Below are 22,038 nucleotides of genomic sequence, written 5' to 3' on the forward strand. Positions count from 1 at the left end.
ATTATTTTAAATCTTTTCACATGCTTTAAAGTTCATACATATTTTCATACCTCTTCAGCAAAACAAACTTATCCTGTCCAAAAAAGTGTATGCCAGGACACAGAGAAAAAACTCTTAATTTTACAGAGAACTTTAAAAAAAGGAAAAAAAAAGGAAAGAATCATAAAAGCATTTAAACAATAAGAAAATGTTAGCTAGATAAGCTGTGCACTGATTTTTAACTTACCACAAGAGCAAAGTACACCATAAAGAAAAATGATAAACTACTTGTATAGCCAAGAAAGCCTGTAAAATAACAGTAAAAATAAAAGGCAATTTATAAGAAAATTGATCCTAATGTACAGCTAAAGCTTTACATTTTAGGCATGTTTTCTATTACAGGGTTTGGTATCTGGGGCTTAAGACTCAGAATAACAACATTCCAACTGCCTGTCACAGATCATTTATGTAGTTTTGTAGGGCAGAATTAGAACTGGCTTACCACTAATGGCATGCTGTAAGTAAATGCAGCTCTTTAATGTTCTGCTGTAAAGATTTTATTTTAGTATGGCAGACAAAATACTATTGCAACCCAAGTAATAGGTTAACTAGGCAGGCCTGGAAGGCAGAACGTGCTACAATAACTTGAATAGTCCCTACCATCACCAACCCCCAGCCAGCTAAAATAAATAAATAACCCATTAAGGTTTTTAAGTCCTCAGTTGTAATTGCTACTAAAATAGAATAATACTATCTTCTTTCCTTAAATTACTTACCAATTTTTGGAAGAAGTGCAAGAGGAAAAACAATGCAGACTGAAGTAATCAGTAACAGCACTCTGCCATCAAGATACCATGACCTATTGGAAAAGTTAATTATAAATTGCACAAAGTTCAAAGGCCCTAAAATATACATATACTATTTTACTAAACACTTACCTTGGACAAATAATCCTTAGGAGAAAAATATGCTTTTTTAATTCAGCATCGCTAGATCATCATGCTCACTATAAGGATTTGTATTTTTAAGTTCATATATATATGGTTGTATTGAAATGGAGTTCTCCAATGGTCAGAATACAGGAATGACCAACACTCTAGACAGTTTTCTGGTAGGCAAATACTTGCATTGAGATTGGTGGAAGAGGCCTGATTTACATAGCTGTAATTACTTCTTAATAACTATGCAGGATGCAAAACCCTGAGCTCAGACAAAAGTAGTTGATCACAGCACTGGGATTTCCAGGACCATGGTTAAATCTCAACACCTGTACAGTATGCCAGCTGCAATCTGATTGACTGGTGCTCTCAGAACCACACATCCATATGACCAAAACAAAAGTGACCATCTCAGCTTCCCACTCTTTTCCCTATCCTGTTTCTCCCACATGACCTTGGCTCATCTCCACCTCCAAGGTGCCAAACACGGACAGCTAAGCTATACACAAGCATACTTAATTCATTAAATTATAATGATTTTTTGAAGACCCTATTTCTCCATTCTGCCCAAGTTTCAGTGAAAAACATGCTGCTAGGTGCAGGCAGCAGAGAGAAAACATCTATATCCATCATATTCAGTCTTCAAATAATGTTTATGAGAAATGTATGTTTTCTGAGGAGAAGAGAGACCGAGTAAGGAAAGAAGGGAGAATGAAATATTTATTTTTTTAAAATATTTATTGTGGGAGAAGTGGCCAATCATTTCCTAGGGGCACAGATACAAGAAAAGTAAAGGAGAAAAAGGGGGTGAAAGAAAATCTTCTTTGTCATTTACATATATTGCATCAAAGAGGTACACAATGCTTTACAGAAGTCAAAATTCATCCAAAAAGTTAGAGTCCCTTCTCCAAAGAACCTGAAGTATAAAGGTACAAATTGTTATTAAAAACAGTAACACAGGGTGCTCCGGGATAACCTGGTAATAACCACCATATCCTTGACTGATAAATACTTTGCACATCAGCCTTCAGGTTTATTACCTATAAACACCTTGGCCTTTGGCCTTAGAGTTTGTGTAGTCCAGGATATGGTTAGCATTTCATACACAGGCAGCGCCCTCAAGACATCATTTAAGAAAAGAAGCAGATGACCTGAGTTTTATAGAAAATGTACTATCTATGAAAAATATAGACTGTCAACTACTGGACAACTACCAGTCCTGTTTTAAAAAAAAGTATTATGTATAGTGAGATAAAAAGCCCAGACTCCACAAGCTGACAGCATTATTGCCAACTGGAGGTCATACTTCCAAGTCAAGTGACCATTCTGCTATGTATTGAAAACTTTTGTAGAAACATTACATTACAGGTTTTTAAAAAAAAAAAATGTATTGTTGCCTTGATGTGCTACAGCTTCAGTTACCTTCTAATGAAACTTTGCTGTTTGCAGCCATTAGGAGCACTGTCAGTTAATACCACCAGCCTAGGCAACAGCAGAGCTCCAGCAGTAATAGCAGCAGCCATCTTGGATAAATATATTGCCAGTTTCCTCACTGTTTACAATTTGTCCCTCATGTTTGCTTTAAAATGTTGTATTTACTCAGTACTTTATTGAGGTCATTCCCTGAAAGTGTGCCCCCAATATATTTACATGTCATTTTAATTCACAGTTTGTCATAATTTGTTTCCCACAAGGTGGCTGATGAGCTTTAAAATTAATAGAGGAGGTAAGTATAAGGACTATAAATGCTCCACTAAGTGAGGGGTAAGCTGAAGTACCTCCGCTGCAGTATACAGCAGCATCTCTGTTTTAAGCCACATGACTGTCTAGACCAACAGCTAAACAATCAATAGATTACAGTACCAGTAACCATTGATGAGTTAGGAGGGCAAAAGTTTTTTGGTTAGCATGTACTAATCAATACTATTATGTTTGGAAAATGCATTCTTCAAAAAAAAAATCATATAAAATACAACTACAACATATGAAATACAAATCACAAAAAAGTATTACAAAAAGATTCTTGAAGTGTTTTAGTGTGACATATGGAAGTTATGTTTTATTAAAAATATAAGAATGAAACAGTGATCAAACAGCCCCCCAAGTTTTTCCATAAAGTATAAAATATTTTCTCTCAAAATGAAAGTTTTTAGATTTCCTATAAAACTGGTTTGAACTGTAACTTCACTCCTCTATGATAAAAATGTTCCAAGTATGAAATATGGAGTATAAGTTTTTAGTTGTACTGCAAATGTTTTGGCAAGCAGATGTTCTTTTTTTCCAGATTTTAACTAAAAACAGAAATTTATAAATTGATTTAATTCCATTCCCAAATAGAACAGGACAAGACCATCATATGTTCTAAATTAGGCTCTTACTCTCAGTCCATATCAGTTATACAACACAGAGGCAAGACAACTTAATTGCATCAATCATATCCTCCTGACAGGGTCATTAAATGTTAACAGAGAGCTCACAAATTACAACATTTTGACGCAGTCTGTGTTTTAAACTACATTCATGTCATCGTCAAAAAATATATGGAGTTCTTGTTATTCAGACTGATTGAAACATTTCCATTTCCAATTAACAATTGTGTGTACTGTACTTTTTTTTTAAATATACAAAATAGGCATTAAGGCACACTGCAAACTATTGTCCTAAGCCTGGAAACACTTATATATTTTTTTAATTTTATCTACAGAAAAATTTACATGCATATACATACTCTAAATACATTGCATACATGCATATTTAGATCCTATACATGCATATAAAACTCATTTTTCACAGACAGTGATGTTTCAAGTGTGTGAATTTGCTAAACTAACTGAAGTTTAAGATAAACCATGCACCAAAATGAAAGCATATCAGATGCCATATTGACCTAACAGAAACAAAACTGTCATGTAACCACATCTGGAAACAAATTTCCTACTATAATTAGTTAAATCAACCACTCAATATTTATGTCCCTTGCATATTTAAGGCTACCTTTAGGTTTGATATTTGATTACGCATTTTGGGTGCTTAATTATTTCCTACAATTTTACAAATTAACTACCAAAGAGGTATACATTAAGATTGCAACAAATGGACAAAATGAAATAAAAATATTGAAGGTTCTGATCCATCATGACAATTCAGGCTGCTATGTGAAGCTTTAGAGAAAAAGTTAAACTATATAAGTTATAGATGAAGTGAACAGGCTTTGGACATGCAGAAAAAACAAGGAAAAATGTCATAGTTCACTGTGTGCACTTTGATTATGGCTTAATCAGTAATTTCAGAATATGTTTTATATATGGAACAGATTATGGGAGTTCAATCATGCCCACAGTGGAAAGATTTCCATTGACTTCAAATGGAAATGGATCAGATCAAAGGAACCCTCAGTATGTTTCAGGTAAGATACATATTCTGGTAGTGTTCTCGTTTTGAACATATGAATTTATTTACACGACAACCAGCAAAGTTTGGCGGAGTCTGTATCAGGCAGAAATTTTGGTACATTAAGAAATACAACTCTTTCTTCTAGACTGAAAGGTCTTCAGACAGGGACTGTGTCACGATATACGCTTGTACAGTGCCTAGCAAAATGGGACCACATTCCTGATTGGGCCTCTAGATTCTACTGCCATATGAATGCCAATAATTATGAAAAGATGATTAAAAGTTACTACAATCCTTATTACAAATTTTTCTTGGAAAGAGTCAACTCTGAATGAACACACCCATTATTTAAAAGTAAAGTAAAATCAGTAGTAAATGTCTGGCTATATTGGACTGCAAAAATAAAGATTTTTTTCCATAACACTTACCCAATCAATTCAATATGCTTAATGTCACAGTGCTCAGAGAGGGATTAAAGTATCAGGTTGAAGGTGGAAGATGACATTAGTTACAATGTTAAAGACAACAATTACATCTTTTTTCCAAGCTTATGGCAATATTTTCCAAATTAAAAGCAAATACAAAACATTACCATTTTATATAGAGCTTTAATAGATTAATGACCCCTATTATTTAAAAAAAAATTTCAGACTATCACAGAATGCTCTTTCCCTAAGTGACAACAGTTTTTAATTATAACCATAAAAAGTAACAAATTGAAAAAATTAAATTAAGCAAAAATAACATTTTTTAAAGTAAGCACTACAGCATTTATGTACTGTGTTTGTATCACTCGCATACACAGTGTCTCTCTGTTAGAGTTTGTATACTGAGCTTCAGCCCAGAGAAAAATATTATAACAGTGAAAAAATCTCCGAAAAATAAGAGTTTGCAAAACAGCCATAACACAACCTAAAACATATTGTCATGAATAGTGACAGCACTGTAACAACCAAAATAAGATATTCTAAAGCTGAAGCTGGAACATTTTTCTTAGCTAGGAGAGCCAGTTTTCTTGTGATGGATCTGATTCAGATCTAAAGTACATTGCCTGCTATATATAACTATATAGCTGTACTTCCAAAGCATAATTTCTTTAATGGAAGCCAAGCTGGGGAATTATAAACCATGTCCGAAAACTTGGCATGTTTCTCAAGACAAGTCCAATTATTGAAGCAAGACAACAAATATTTAAATTTGAATGCCTGCTGGGTTCTGTACTGCGGTTTAACAATATGCAGAGTGATAACATGACAGCAGTTTAAATGTTTTGTTTTTTCTGCCTTCTCCTTTCAAGCTTAGTTCTCAAAAGATTCTTGCTTCCTGATGTAGAAAGAGATTTTTTTTTGGATGGAGTTTTGACTTCAAAGGCTGCAAAATCAAGCTCAGAAATTACAGGGCTAATTTCCTACTTGGGAATAACTTCACTAAAATCTATGGAGTTAAAGCAATGTGAAATTTATGAAGGAACAGAATCAGGCTCTATTTTTGTATGTGATGAAGAACTCAAACATGCCAACAGCATTCTGTGTTCCAGGAACTCCCGTAAATCACTAATTTTTTAGCGTGTGAAATCAAAGGGAAATGTTGGTATCTATACTTTGCAACAGAGCTGAACTCCTTCTACAGGACTTACTTTCTTCCATTATATAGTGTTTGAAACATTTTTCTCTTACCCGCTGTCATGTCCACTTATGAATCCTGCAATTGCACCAGGCAGTTCAGATTTAACAATTAAAAGGTAAGATGACATAGCTGTGAATAGAAGTGGAACAGATTTAGTACTGGAATACTAGCATCTCTAGTAATTACAATTAGCATGGCTTGCCCAGAATGGTTGGAACGTAACATCCCAGCTAGTTATTAGACTCAGTGGCACCACAGACAAAATTAATGCTTTTTTTCATATACTTCCGTTAGAAATATCTACAAATCCACATGCACTACACCCATTAACTAAAGCAGCAAAGAGATTACTACCACATGAGAATCCTGAAATAAGGAACATTTTATAGGACACTAAAGATAGATAGTATGAAAAAAAATAGAGAAAATCCCATACAAGTTGGAAAAAAAAAGGATTTTCTTGCTGAACTTTCTTCCTTAAACTTGATCTACAACCGATAGCCTGGCTGCAGCATGGTCTCTTCCCACTTCTTTTATAAATAAAAAAATATCTGTGGGGTACTAAATTATGAGAACAAATCATGACAATTATTTATATTTAGAAAATATTTAAAATGATGCACTTTCTTTTTTTTTTTGAAGTCAGTCAGTACACTAATATCTAATATACATTGTAACAATTTCGGCAACTACAGGATTGAAATATTTTTACAATACAAAATTACTAATATTTCTGGTAAGGAATTATAACAAATATGCAGTAGTCAACTAGGACTTCAAAGGTTGTCCCTGCCCTGCATACCGTGGCCACTAGGAATGTCATGGGAATAACAGAGACAGAATTCTGTTCCTCTGCTTAAAAAGCACAGAACAGTTTAGAGTCAAAGAAGAATCTCTATTAATAATCAACAGCATAGGAACTATGACACACAATTAAGCACTTATGATTCTGTTTAGATGAGGGCAATGATATAGACAAATATATACAGTTAAACATTACGCTCTGTAAAAAGCCTTGCGGGTAAACAACAACTCTTACAACTTTCTTTGCTATTACTCATTAATATATTACTTCATCTACAACCCATTAGCCTCTAGAAGAGGCTACTTCTCATGTTACTGTGCCTTCACTGTCTGTAGAGGTTTACATATAGTTCCAAGACCAACCGAAAATTACTCAGTGATTAGTTCTGTTTTACAGTAGCTTATAAGACACACCTAAAACTACCATGAAGGTACCCCTCTACCCTTCAGAACTGAATGATTTTAGGAATTTGCTGAAAAAGCTTTAAATATTTTTAAAATCTGAAAAACATTTTCTGGATTTAATAAGATTAAAGTTTTACTCCAATATACTCAATTATTTTGGGGTTTTTAATCAACTTAAGTTGAAACCAAATATAGCACATTTCTGAAAGCTGATTTTAAGATTAGACGCAATAAAAAATAAAATAGATTGTTCCAATCTTTAAAAGTTAGTAATCATAGAAGATGCTGCACTGAAACAGTTAATGGTAAATTCTGAAGAGAAGGAATGTGGTCTCTATAAAGAAAGTGAAATGTATTAATACAAAGTGACATATACCTACACCAAGGTTAAATTAAAAACAGTTGCTAGGTCACTAAATAAGGAAATATTCACTTCTTTGTATTAAAAAGCTCAGATTTTTCCAATCTAGAACTGTTTTTCCCTGTTGAAACACAGCTGTTGATAAGGCCTGGTGAGAAATTTTATTTGGTGTCACCAATTTGATTCTTTTACTATGGAAATTAGATGGTATGTGCTATATAAGAATATGTATAATTGAATATAATTTTTAAAATATCAGTATTACCATAGGAAGAAGACAAAGAACTGAATTTTCTGATGCTGACCTACAGTTACATTCATACAAAAAGATAGATTTAAAAAAACCCCGAAGTCAAGAAACAGTAATTTATAATTCATCATTAACCGTCCATCAGTCTCTCTCTCTTACTTGTATTATACAATTCATTCTATGTACACAGGTCTGAAGTTTAACACACTTATCTCCTTCAGAAAGATTTTTTAAAATTATAATTTCTATTGCAACTTCAGCTGTAGAAAGTTTTCCTGCTAATACATGATGTCACACTTCCCATGCATTTCTATTAGCCTCTGGCTAACCATTTAATTGCTTATCCTTTGTTGTGTGCTTACTGTTTGTTTTTCAAATTGGAGTCCTATTTCATTGAATTCCACTCCCAAGAAGGGAGCTAATTGTGCCACAAGAAACTTGCACATGCTAAACATTTGTATGTATCTTTCTTACTTTCTGTATGTATACAGAATCTAATATACTAATAAATAATCTAAACAAGCTACTTCAGTTTTCTTGTCCAATTTATGTTCTCTTTGCCTTTTTTCTTTCCTCTAGGATATAAAGAAAATCAGTGCTGAATGTACTAAGTATATTTATACCATGAAGCTTACATAAGATATGAATGTCTCTTTTGACAACTCATGAATAAACAGCACTGCACAGGATACCATGCTCTGTTCATTGTTTAAGAGGGTAACTCCAGCTTCTTTTTCATATCAACAAATACAGTTACATATTTTACAAGAACAGCACTTCGGTGAGACTGAGAAAACCCCAAAGGTTGAAATGAATAAATCAAATATTTTTATTTAAATTAAATAAGGTGATTTTTTTAAAATAAACACACTTTAAATTGTAAATTGAAAACCTAAGTTAAGGCCTAAATTTATTATAATCTATTAAAATCATGTAAATTAAATACCAAAAACAGTATTACAGAGTACATGTATTCTGCCAAGCTTTAAAGAAAGTCAAACCACTGAACTGCTGGAAATCACTGGCTAGGCACCTGGAACCTGAGTTTATTGAAGTGATAAACCAGCTTTTGACAGCAGTAGCTTCTTCACTTAAATTTATTCAGCTAGTTAGGTTCAATGACTAGTTCATTCAAAGTTATGAAATCAACCGGGAACTGAAAAAAGCAGGAAAGCTTGTTTTCCTCTTCCAACCTTTGAATAATAATTAGGTGTAAGAGGTTGAGCTCTATTTGTTCTAAAATCTTGAAGTGACCAGAAACAATCAATTTGATTCACTAACTACAGATGATACTTCATTAAATCAGTTTTAAATGCAAAACATGTTTTGATAAACTTTTTGATAAGAAAAATGTGTGTCCACCACTTTTAAGGGAGTCATATATAATAAAATATAAAATGCTGGTTTTGTACATTTAATTGAATTCAAACAGTGCTTGACACAAATCACAAATAAAAAATTAATCTAGTAAATAAGAAATGCATCATTTACCATAACAAAAATGTAAAAACTAAGAATTTGAATAAATATAAATTAAGCTATATAATTGCTTAAATAAATATGTATAGTGTATCCTGATCAGCAAAAATGCACACCGAATTTAGTGTAGAGGCTCTATTTAGCTGCAAATCAACATATTTAATGGTTACCAACTAGCCAGAATCAACCTCTCTTTAGGAAAATAAAAAGGACAAATGCAAAACAATTAAAACTGATGATTAAAGTCAGCAAGAAGGAAAACTTGATTTAAATCATGATTAAAATTAGTGATTTAAATCAGTTTGATTTAACACACCTTGTTTTAATATATTAAACAACATGGAAAAAAATAAAGAAGCTAATCATGGATCCTTTGAAAAAAACTACAAAAAGGTTACTTAAAGAAATCAGTTTGTTGAAACTGAAGGGGGAAAGCTTTCCATTGAGAAGGGATGTAGCAATTAAAAAAAAAAAGTCTAACCAATTATTTTCCAGTAAGAAGAAAAAATAATTACAATGTCCACTAGTTTTGTCCAGTGTCTACTAATAAAAATAGGAGAGAATCAAAACAGGTATCTTTGGCTACAAAGGAATGATTTTTATGTGATTTAAAAAATGGCAGATGCAGCCATAAAAATCTTCTAGTTATACTGTAAAACTTAAATGTTTTACAGTATACACGGGAGAGGACTTAGTGTATAAGGTCATCTCTCATAAGGGGAACAGATGAGCTGGCCATGAAGCTGAGCTGTTCAATAGCAATTACAAAAGACTACATCAGACCTGCACAACATGCGGCCCGCAGAGCCCCACTGTGCGGCCGAGGGGACTCTAAATCTCTCGCACATGGCACTCTGCGGGCAGCCCAAAGCCCTTTGAATCCCGGCTGCGGCTGGGAAGCAAAGAGCTCTGGGCTGCCGGCAGCTGCGGGGAGCCCTGAGCCCTTTAAATCTCAGCCGCGGCCGGGAGTCAAGAGGGCTCTGAGCTGCCCGCAGCGGCGGGGAGCCCAGAGCCCTTTAAATCTCAGCCGTGGCCACTGTTTACTCCCTCCCCGGACTCCTGCTCCAACTGCCCCCCAGGATCCCCACCTCCTACCTAACACCACTGGTCCTTATCCTCTGATACCCCTTTCCCAGGACTCCTGCCCCTAACTGCCCCCCAGGACCCCACCCCCTATCTAAATGCTGCTGCTCCTTGTCCCCCGATTCACCCCTCCCAAGACTCCTGCCCCAACTGCCCCTTGGGATCCTAGCCCCTATCTAAGCCTCCCTTCTCCTAGTCCTCAACTGCCCCCTCCTGAGACCCCTCCAACTTTCCCCCAGGACCCCACCCCCTACCTGTCTCCTGATAAACCTCTGGGACTCCCACGCCGATCCAACCGCTGCCTGTCCCGACTGCCCCCCTGAACCTCTGCCCCATCCAACCCCCCCTGCTCCCTGTCCCTTGACTGCCCCCCGGAACCCCCTACCCTTTCTCCAACAACCAGCCCCCTTACCGTGCCACTCAGACCAGCATGTCTGGCTCCATGCAGCTCCAGACACGTTGCTGACATGCTCCCCTATGGAGCCCACAGGCCCCCCCACCCCAACACCTGCCTTCCAGATTTGAACACCTCAAAATTCAGGAGTGCTCAAGCTCAGTTTGGGCAGCTGTTACTTCATTTCTCCCAAATCAAATATACTGATCCACTGCAACTTGCTGTACAAAAAGTAGGATAAAATTGAGCAAGAGATGCTTATTAGAACTGGAATTGCTATTTTCACCAGCCATTGCCTTTTTGTTTGTTTAAAAGGAAGACAGTGATATTGCATTGGCAAATTCCCCATAGAAAGAAAGAGTGGAACAAAAGAATAATAAAGGCACCTCAACTTTTCCTCATTTATGGAGGACAGTCTTATAATATGCATCCAGCTATCCTCCAATCACACAAGCTGAAAATTGTTACACTTTACTGCAGCACTGTAACCCTATGGGAACCAATCCTGTCTGTGTTTTGTACACATCCAAAATTCCTGCTGAATGACCCACCCTGGGCGCATTACCAGTGACCCAGGGCTGGGGAGGCAGGAGGTGTGTGTGTGGGGGGAAGCACTGCTGGGGGGGAGCCCAGGGCTGGGGCAGCAGCGGGGTTGGGGGAGGGCACGGGGGGGAGGAAAGATGGAAGCCCAGCGCTGCGGTGGCAGGGGGTATGGGTCGGTGGGGTGAGAGCCCAGGACTGACGTAGCAGGGGGGTACAGGGGAGAGCCCAGGGCTGGGATGGGGGGCAGCCAAATTTTTTTTTGCTTGGGGCAACAAAAAACCTAGAGCCAGCCCTGCCAGGTTCCCCCAGCAGCCAGAGCCCCCGGCCCTTTAATTTGACCCTCAGGGCTCCTAGCCACCTCTTCAGCTAGGAGCCCCTGGTTGATTTAAAATAAAGTATCACCTCCCCACCCCCAACCTGCCTTTTTGGCCCACAACTGTTTTGGTGGGGTGGTGCTGGGGAACGAGGGTTTGTTTCTGCATGGCTGGGCGGCCCTGGGGCGGGGTGTTTCTGCGGGGCTGGGAGGTTTCAGCCCTCGCCACTTTATGAGTTGTGCAGGCCTGGACTACATCATAATCTCTGCTTTGTCCCAATAATAAGGAATTAACATTTGGTTTAGTATTAAAACAGACACTTAAGGGCTCTAAAGAATTATCTATTACGTACAAAAAGTCACATTAAAAGAACATTAAGGTTGCAAAGACAAGCACTCAAAAAATTAGTAAGTGCTAGAAGTAAGGCTGCCTGTGCAGTCTGGTTCAGCCCTCTTACATATATACATATATGTATTATGACCGCCTTGGCCAATATCATGTAGGAAGTGTGCGGCAGAGCCAAGGAGAGAATTCAACGATCCTCAGTCCCAGTCTAGTGCCTTGAATATAAAACAATGTCTGTTCTCTTCTTGCTTATCCTCTGCTTCATTCGCTGTCCATCTTGTGCACTGAATGATGCAGGGATCCTATAGAATAAATGGTATGTGATGACGTAACTAGAGACTGTAACATAATTCAGATGCACAAAGAGGCTGAACTACACTTGCAGAGACAACCTTAATTTGGGCATTTCCTAAGGCTTGATTTAGCAACCTTAAGGATCCTATAATTTAACTTTTTGTACATAATTACTACTAGGAACTGGGTGATCTTTATAACTCCTCCTCGACTTATGGAAATTTTGTAATTCAACATTCCATCAGGGAGAAAAATAATAATTCTCACCATCTGTAAGTTATCAGCCAACAGATTCACCACTGTCCTAACAGCAACAAGTGACAAAACTTATCAATATACAGAACTTATTAGCACATTGTGAAATGCTGATGTTGGCTGACTAATTTGCAGGATAGGATTTATAATGTATAACGTTAGGCTACTTTGCACCAAAAGTTCTTCATTATGTAGCTGGGGGCATCATAACAGGTTAATACTCACTAAAAACACATATGTAAATAATGCATTAGTCAGCATTTCTGTACTGTGCATTTATACTGTTTGGCACTCACCATATGAACTCAGATTAAAAAAACCATTATGTGGGAGAGAGAGAGAAAAATTGAGAAAAGTCCAATAAATGAACCACCAATCTTCTCAGGAAGCCCAATCTTAAGCCACCTAAATGGCTTTGATTTTTGGTTCCCATAATACTAACTTCAGTTTCTCCTCATCATCCTACCCATAAACAAGGGATTTGCTGCCAAAGTCTGAAGTAGTGACTTAGAATCATAGAATATCAGGGTTGGAAAGAACCTCAGGAGATCATCTAGTCCAACCCCCTGCTCAAAGCAGAACCAATCCCCAACTAAATCTTCCCAGCCAGGCCTTTGTCAAGCCAGACCTTAAAAACCTCTAAGGAAGGAGATCTCACCATCTTCCTAGGTAATCCATTCTAGTGCTTCACCGAACTTCTAGTGAAAAAGTTTTTCCTAATATCCAACCTAAACCTTCCCCACTGCAACTTGAGACCATTAGTCCTTGTTCTGTCATCTGGTACCACTGAGAACAGTCCAGATCCATCCTCTTTGGAACTCCCTTTCAGGTAGTTGAAAGCAGCTATCAAATCCTCCCTCCTTCTTCTCTTCTGCAGACTAAATAATCCCAGTCCTCTCAGCCTCTCCTCATAAATCATGTGCTTCAGCACCCTAAGCATTTTTGTTGTCCTCCGCTGGACTTCTGCAATTTTTCCACATCCTTCTTGTAGTGTGGGGCCCAAAACTGGACACAGTACTCCAGATGAGGCCTCACCAATGCCGAATAGAGGGGAATGATCACGTCCCTTGATCTGCTGGCAATGCTCCTACTTATACAGCCCAAAATGCCATTAGCATTCTTGGCAACAAGGACACACTGTTGACTCGTATCCAGCTTCTCATCCACTGTAACCCTTAGGTCCTTTTCCGCAGAACTGCTGCCTAGCCCCTCGGTCCCTACTCTGCAGCGCTGCATAGGACTCTTCCGTCCTAAGTGCAGGACTCTGCACTTGTCCTCATTAGATTTCTTTTGGCTCAATCCTCTAATTTGTCTAGGTCCCTCTGTATCCTATCCCTACCCTCCAGTGTATCTACCACTCCTCCCACTTTATTGTCATCTGCAAACTTGCAGAGGGTGCAATCCATTCCATCCTCCAGATCATTAATGAATATATTGAACAAAACCAGCCCCAGGACTGACCCTTGGGGCACTTCGCTTGAAACCGGCTGCCAACGAGACATGGAGCCATTGATCACTACCCCTTGAACTCGATGATCTAGCCAGCTTTCTATCCACCTTATAGTCCATTCATCCGGCCCATACTTGGAATAACATGTCCACTGCTTTCCCTTCATCCACAAAGCCAGTTATCTCATCATAGGAGGCAATTGGGTTAGTCAGGCAAAACTTGCCCTTGGTGAATCCATGCTGTCTGTTCCTGATCACTTTCCACTCCTCTAAGTGCTTCAAAATTGATTCCTTGAGGACCTGCTCCATTATTTTTCCAGGGACTGAGCTGAGGCTGACTGGCTTGTAGTTCCCCGGATCCTCCTCCTTCCCTTTTTAAAAGATGGGCACTACATCAGTCTTTTTCTAGTCATCCAGGACCTCCCCCGATTGCCACGAGTTTTCAAAGACAATGGCCAATGGCTCTGCAATCACATCCGCCAACTTGTTTAGTACCCTCATATGCAGTGCATCCAGCCCCATGGACTTGTGCACGTCCAGCTTTTCTAAATAGTCCCGAACCACTTCTTTCTTCACAGAGGGCTGGTCACCTTCTCCCCATACTGTGCTGCCCAGTGCACTAGGCTGGGAGCTGACCTTGTTTGTGAAGATAGAGGCAAAAAAAAGCATTGAGCGCATTAGCTTTTTCCACATCTTCTGTCACTAGGTTGCTTCCTCCATTCAGTAAGGGACCAACACTTTCCTTGACCTTTTTCTTGTTGCTAACATACCTGAAGAAACTCTTCTTGTTACTCTTAACTTGGGAGGATGTATATTCATATCCAAAGGGAACTGTTGGACAGTTCACATGATTGTTCCTTCCTTATACTTGGGTTGGCGATACCCCTTAAAAAAAATCCCATGTTTGGAAAGAATGAACCTTATTCCATCTGGCTACTTGTTCTCAACCAACTAGTTCAGTTCGTTACATTATTACTAATACCTTGCATCTTTATAATGCCTCATGCACAAAATCCCAAAGCACTTTATAAACTTTATACACAGGAGGGGAGTGAGGTGAGGAAGAGAAACAGACTTTGTAAAAACTCCTCTGTTGAGACACTGATATCTTGGTCAGAAGAGATGAGAGAACTGTGAAATGGGAGATGGGGAACAGACTACAGTAAGACAGCAGAGCAGTCTTGTCTTGTGGAACTGAGTGTATACCAGATCAGTAAGGTGTCTCCTCACAAATTCCAGGCAGCACAGAAGATGGAAAGAAAAGTAACAATTGTATTCCCTTGCTAGAGAAAATCTAACCAAGTCCTGTTCATTTCAAAACACTGAGAAGAGAGGTTAAAAACTAAAATAAGAGCAGGGAGGGAAACCTAGTTAAAAGTTACACTACCAGTAAATAAATAAATAAATAAATAAAAATTACCTATCACTGAGAAACTGAGCTGGACTGCTCAGTTGAAACTGAATCTTTCATAGAAACTAATGCAACAACAAATCATTTGAACTTTTACATTTCCCTCTATAGGTAAAATGACCTTATCAATAGTCTGTTCTGACCTAATGGAGAGAAAGTGTCCACCTAAATAATGTGATGTCAGGAGATGAGAATTGTGAATGTAAGTGGAACTGGAGAGTAGAATGCTGAATTTTTAGTAGGCTAATTCTGTTTGTATGGGGATTTGGAGTGGGGCTGGGAGAGAGGAACATTACAGTATCTCCCTGGATGGCACATCCAATAGGCTGGGGAAAGCTGTGCCTCCCCAAACCGCCCTGTGTGACCCTGCCTACACTCCTCCCCAAAGCCACCTCTTGCTTGCCCTTCCTCCTTGGTCCCAGCCCAGGTGGCAGGCTGCTCCTCTTCAGTGCTGCTGGGGCTTGGGCAGCTGGGACTTGGGGTGGCTGAGGCTGCTCTGCGCTCAGGGGCGCACCGCTTGCCCTGCGCTCGGGGAGGGAAGCAGGGCTGGCTGGGGGATAGCCTCCCCCAGCTGGAAGTTCACCTGCCGTCCATGAGTATCTCCATCTACCCATCTGAAAATCAAGATAATACTACAACCAAACTGCAAAGAGAAGAGGAGCAGAAAAACAAAGTGTGAATGCTACCAAAAATGCTACTTTTCCCCTCATACTGCATGACTCTTCTGTTTATGTCAGTTTCTAAGACAGGGCTTCTCAAACTGGGGGCCATGACCCCTCAGGAGTCGCAAGGTTATTACATGGGGGGCTGTGAGCTGTCAGCCTCCATTCCAAACCCTGCTTAGCCTCCAACACTTATTATAGTGTTTAAGGTAAAAAACTGTGTTTTTAATTTATGAGGGTGGGGGTCACACTCAGGGGCTTGCTGTCTGAAAGGGGTCATCAATACAGAAGTTTTAGAACCACTCTAAGGCATCCATCTCATGCATTAAGTATGTATAAAAATATTACACAATCAAAAAGTCTTGAGGGCTCTCCCACTCAATATTTATTAAAAGAATATATTTCCTTTAGCAAAAATCTACAAAATCACTGGAGATGCATGAATTTGGTTTAAAACAGTACTAAAAACCATAGGTTTAGCTCTTGTCTGTATGGGAAAGGTATACCGGTAGAAGGCACTGTGAATATAATCTGATATAAATTATACCAATAGAATTTCCCGTGTGAACTCTCTTATTCTGACATGAGAGTCTTTTTCCGGTTTAGCTTATGTCACTTTGGAAGTGATTTAAATAAAGCTGAAAACAGCCACTCTGATTCTGGAATAAGAGTATCCACATGTCAGAGTTATACTGGTGTAACTATGGTGGTTTAAGTACAATTAGACCAGTTTAAGAGGAAAAATATCTCATTAGACAAGCTCTAAATGTCTTCAATCTGCAGATAGATTTAAGAATTATTTTTTCTTAGAAGTCTTAATATTTTTTTACTGTGTCAAAAATCTCCTAATTACATTCACTGCATTATGAAAATATAGCATAATTCTTCTTACTGGCCATCAATTGTTAATTTAGTATGGCAGTTGACAAATGTGCCCGTATTTAAAGAAGCTCTACACTAGAAATCCTCAGGTTTAAAACAGTAAGACTAATTAGCTTTCAGGTCAAACACAAACTGCAGTGTGCATTCCAGTCTGTTTAAAAATAGGATTAGATTTTCTGTATTTGGGGGAAATTCAATCCATTCTTTAGCAAAGAGATGCGCTATGTCTGCCCTTCAACTCTATGGGGGTGTTAATTTATTCCAAATAGGTTGGTAGAATATGTACGCTGACGGGAGAGACAAGGATGCAATCCATGATTTTCTCACTATATCGGCCCGATTTAAATTCCTCTGGATTAGCACTTTTTAAACAAGACAAAATTCTATTTACAATAGATTTTGTAATTAAATGACTAAGGAACTCTGAACAAAATAAAAGATAACTTGCAAAGCAGAAAAATATGACTATCTTGATCACAGGAAACAACTGAAGTTTGAGTATTTTAATTCCACAGTGTAAAATATGCCACTTGATCTTTGGTACAAGCAAGATAATGCTGTAGTTTTATATACAAGTTATGTAAATTGCACTATGTACAAATTAATCACTGGAGCAATAAGTATGTTTAACCAAGCTTACACAAGTTATAAATTACTTCTTTAATTTAGGCTTCCTCCAATTCTCCCACTGTCTTAACTGTAATAAATGTAAATCCAAGTAAAATCTAAAAACAAGTCCTCTCTTCAGCATAACCAGCCTTAGATTGCTAATTAGCAGCACTTAAAAAATGCAAACAAAAACCCAACTCCACAATTTCATGTTAGTGCTGTGCTCTGACTGGCCAGCAGATGGCATTGAGAGAGCATTGCTGGAAAAGCACATTACCCACACCCACATCTCTACAAAACCCCCAAATGTCTCTTATGCAGGCCCTTTCCTAGATTTAGTTCTTTTTATACTTAAGAAAACAGTCTGCCAAATAATGACTACTTTAATTGCAAAAAATTCCTAAACAAAAAATAAGAAAGCAAAATTTTAATATTTAGTAATGTATTCAACACAATTTATTGAAATTTGCTACAGTTTAGTCGAATGTCTTCATGTGTTGTCCATTTTATTGACCATATTAACAGACTGTAAATGTAACTCAAAAGAAAATTAAATGTCTGCGATATCTGTAGAACGTCTGTTTAAAATGTATAGTATGCAAGCAAACAGCACAGATCAAGATAGAGCTAGGCTTGCAGGATGCAAAACCAATACCATAACAAGTTTCCTTTCCCAGTACTCTTTGGTGTTTATCAATTTGTCTTTGCTTTTAGTTTAGAATCTGACTGGAAACAGTTTTTGATGTTTTCAAAGAGGAAATAATTTTGCACCTTTTGAGAGCCAGGTAATTAATTTAACTTGTAGAAGGCACAATTGGAAACAATTATAAACTAATTTTCTTCAGTGCTAGAATTTGCTAAATCCTTGTACAATGAAACGTTGCTTTCACATACATTTGATCTGGGAAACTTAATTCCACAGAGCTGCAAATATTGATCATTTGGATATAATAAACAAAAGCAGGCAGGAAACCCAAACTGATCTTTAAACAAAAGAATTCCACTGTGCACCTCAGACTATTGTTGTTCCAAAAAATCCCTGTAGAGATCATCTGTGTTCAACTGCAGTATTTAATTCCAGCTGCTACTGCATATAGTATTATTAAATTCATGTTCTCAAAATTTCCAATTTGTTTTTATTCTATCAAAACTTCCAGGTTCCATGTGATCAGTCATACCTCCCTACCGCAATGATCTTCAGCTAGTGCCAGTCTTTAGCCTGCAGAAATATGCTGTAAAACTCCGCCCACACAATTCCAGCTTTAGACCTCAATGCTGAAGATTTGTTAGTGTTGGCAACAGATTGTGAAATGCTCTTGTGCAATACTTTATTATGTGTCTCTCCATTTCCCACAAATCTTGCTAAAATACTTCACTCTCCAACTTCATTCATTATATATGCTGTCATATCCCTACTGACACACACACTTTATTGAGGACAATTAATCGGTGGGTATTTTTTAAATGAGAAATCTTTGAGAGCTTTTCCTTGGGGAAGAATTCCTTCTCATTGTCCTGCCCTCTTCCATGGAGTAGCCGCCCACAAACCTGGCAGATCCTTCAGGATCTAGGGAAGCCACAGGATGCAGAACCCTGGGTCTGGCCCAATGCAACCCGCTCACTGCTACACAGCCGCAACTCCATTGGAGTTTCAATAGCAGGGGCTCCCTCTAGATTTGGTTACTTCTGGAGAGGATTATGTAACAGAACAGATAAACATTGATCGGCTTTTTTAAATTACAAAATGGATGTTTTAACAGGTCAAATCTGATTTTTTAATTTAAAATGTATTTTTTTTTAAAATTAAACCCATTTCAAATTAAAATTACAACCTTACTATACTCTATTAAAATCATTTAAATTAAATAAAAAACATTCAAACAGTACATCTTTGCTGCTGAAGTTTCAAAGAAAGTCATACCACTGACTCTCTTTGAAAAATCACTGAACAAGCACTGGAACCAGAGTTTGTTGTACGGCTAAATCAGCTTTTGACAGCAGTAGCCTCTTCTGCAGGTGAAGAGATAATTTCTTCATTTCAGTTTGTCCCACATCCCACTAGTTCAGTTCAACAACTAGTTCATTCAGTTTGAGAAACCTGTTGGGAGCTGAAAAAGCAGGAAAAAATTTATTTTCCTCTTCCAATCTCAGAATAAAAACGAGGTGTGACAGGAGAAGATCTAACAGTTCTAAAATCTTGAAGGTTATGGTGACTAGAAACAATCAGTTGACTTCATTAACTACAGATAATACTTTTTGTTTAATTTTAATTTAATTTCATTTATATGTAAAACATGTTTTGATTAACTTTTTTCTTTATGTGGCTAGCACATGTAATTTTAACTAACAAACATTTTTTAAATATGATTTTGTAGATTTTAATTGAATTTCAATTTCCATCCAAATGTAGCTTGACACAAATCTTCAGTAAAAAAAATATTAATAATCTAAAAAATAAGAAATGCATCTCAACATAATAAAAAACACAAAAAGTAAAAATCAAGAATTGGAATAAATGTGTGTTATATAATTGCTTCAATAATGTGTATTAGTATGGTATACCCTCCTGGTTAGCAAAGAAGTACCAAACCATACTATAGCAGGGCTAGTGACCTCCTGAGTGTCCCCTCATGGCCAGGAGTAGCTCTGTGACACCGTGCCCCAGTGTCCCCTCTTGGGTAACTGAAGGACTCCATACAGTCTTATCCTCTATTTCATCACCATGGTTTATTACCAGAACATAGTTCAAAACACATATTCCATTTATCACCCCAGTGCAAACACACATTTAAATCTCAACACATCTTTGTCCCTCGATGCCACATATACGACACACTGGCACCTTCAGCCATGGCCTCTTTGCCAGTCCTCTTCTGACCCTCTGCCAGGATAGCCACCCCAGCCCTCCAACTGGAGTGCAACTCTGTTCTTCCCAGTGGAATCATCCACATGTTGGGAAATCATTCTTGCCAGAAGAGCATCCCTCAACTCCCTCTGGTCCTCTCACTATTCCCTAAAGTTCAGCCTTTCAGTGCTGAGACATCAGTCTTGGCTCCAGCTTGGAAACAGCAGGCACCTGCTGCCTTCAGCCCTGGCTCTCTGGCTTGAAGAGAAACCCCCCTTGCTGCTCTCCTTGCCTTCAGCCTTCTCCCAGGAACCAGTCAGTCTCCTAGCTCTGGCACCTCTCATTCCATGCATGGATCTCAGGAGGAGGTGGGAAGTGAGACAAAGGATGCGGATGGGATAACATGATGATCTGGCATTGTGTCACTTCCTATCTACGGCCTAATTCTGCAACTCCTTCTCATGCTAAATAGCATTTATGTGAATAATCCCACTGAAGTCAGTGGGACTATTTGAGTGAGTAACTATTACCAGTATGGAGTAAACACCTGCAGAACTGGGCCATTGAAAGTCACAAAATACTGACTAAGGGAATCAGCAAGGATACCAGATTAGCCTGAATCCTCCCACTCAACCTACCAGCGTTAGCTCATTAATGAATATCTATAATATGGCAACACATTCATGTAGCTATAAAGACAGCTTGGTAAGTATTTCCATTGTTTTTTAATCGCTCTCTATTTTTGAAGTTTATATTACTCAAGTAAAAACTTGCTTGAAAATAAAAATCTTTAGGTCATAGTTTTGTTGTTGTTTTGTTTTTTAAATAAGTGCAATTTAAATGTGGCTATTTCAAAATGAGCAGAGTAAAAATATTAATAGTTTAAGAAGCTTTTTAAAGCTTGCAAAACTAAAAATAGCTGACAAATTTTAATCGCTAGTCTGTACAAGTCCTCAGCTAGTTTTTGGTACTTAAATGGACTATTTAATTGGCTCTGCTTGAGTAAACAAACAGGCACCATCAAGACTTGTAAAAGTGGAAAAAATAAAAATAGGTTAAATGTTGATTTAATCTTCACAACAACAGTATAAGAATTGAATAATCGTGTTTAAAAACTTTAGAATGACAAATCCCAAGCACTATCCCTAACTTTGAATTCCCTGGCTTCTGATTGCTTATGTCTCAACTTTAACTTTTAAAATGACTATTAAAGAGATTTTTTTAAAAGATGATTGATCCAAATTTGAGTTACTATTCCTTTTCTTATAGCTGTTTGTAAAAACCATGCAAGTTTTTCTTTGGTCAATGCATCTTTGCACAGTAGTAAAGTAAGCATACCCACATAAACAAACAAACCAGCGGGTGTGTGCAATAAAGTTATTAAAAATAAGAAGTTTGCTTTCAACTCTGCAAGGTATCTTTTGTTTTGAGTTTTTTTAAACAAAATATAACCATGAGAAAATTTTTTTTTAAAGTTAATGAAAAAATAAATAATAAAAAACAAACCCAGAACACTGAAGGCATCTTTTTAAACATGGTAAAAAAAATAAAAAATAAAATAAAATCTCCACTCCAACTGAGTGTAAATCACTTCCATATATTCTGGATACTTTTAGAAAGAATGATACCACACTAAAAAATAATGCCTAACCCACATTCTGAAAGTGCCAATAATCTTCTTTGTAAAGAGATTCCATATGATGCAATATTCCCAACT

At 37.6% G+C, this 22,038-nt stretch overlaps 1 protein-coding gene and 1 long non-coding RNA gene across 5 annotated transcripts in view; both read right to left on the reverse strand.

Annotated features, from left to right (window-relative positions):
• Positions 1 to 22,038, reverse strand: part of LOC127051001 (uncharacterized) — a 427,926-nt gene that overhangs the window by 27,843 nt on the left and 378,045 nt on the right. The gene's annotated exons all lie outside the window — the stretch shown is intronic.
• The window catches only part of SLC38A6 (solute carrier family 38 member 6), a 65,058-nt gene that overhangs the window by 26,638 nt on the left and 16,382 nt on the right, over positions 1 to 22,038 (reverse strand). For all 4 annotated transcript variants that reach the window (XM_050952659.1, XM_050952660.1, XM_050952662.1 and 1 more), the window contains 3 exons: positions 5,987 to 6,065; positions 756 to 838; positions 227 to 285 (listed from right to left, as the gene is read on the reverse strand). In XM_050952659.1, coding sequence (XP_050808616.1) covers positions 227 to 285; positions 756 to 838; positions 5,987 to 6,065 — 221 coding nt within the window. The remainder of the gene's footprint in view (positions 1 to 226; positions 286 to 755; positions 839 to 5,986; positions 6,066 to 22,038) is intronic.

This window comes from Gopherus flavomarginatus, chromosome 5 (assembly GCF_025201925.1).
Source record: "Gopherus flavomarginatus isolate rGopFla2 chromosome 5, rGopFla2.mat.asm, whole genome shotgun sequence".
NCBI classification, from domain to species: Eukaryota; Metazoa; Chordata; order Testudines; family Testudinidae; genus Gopherus; species Gopherus flavomarginatus.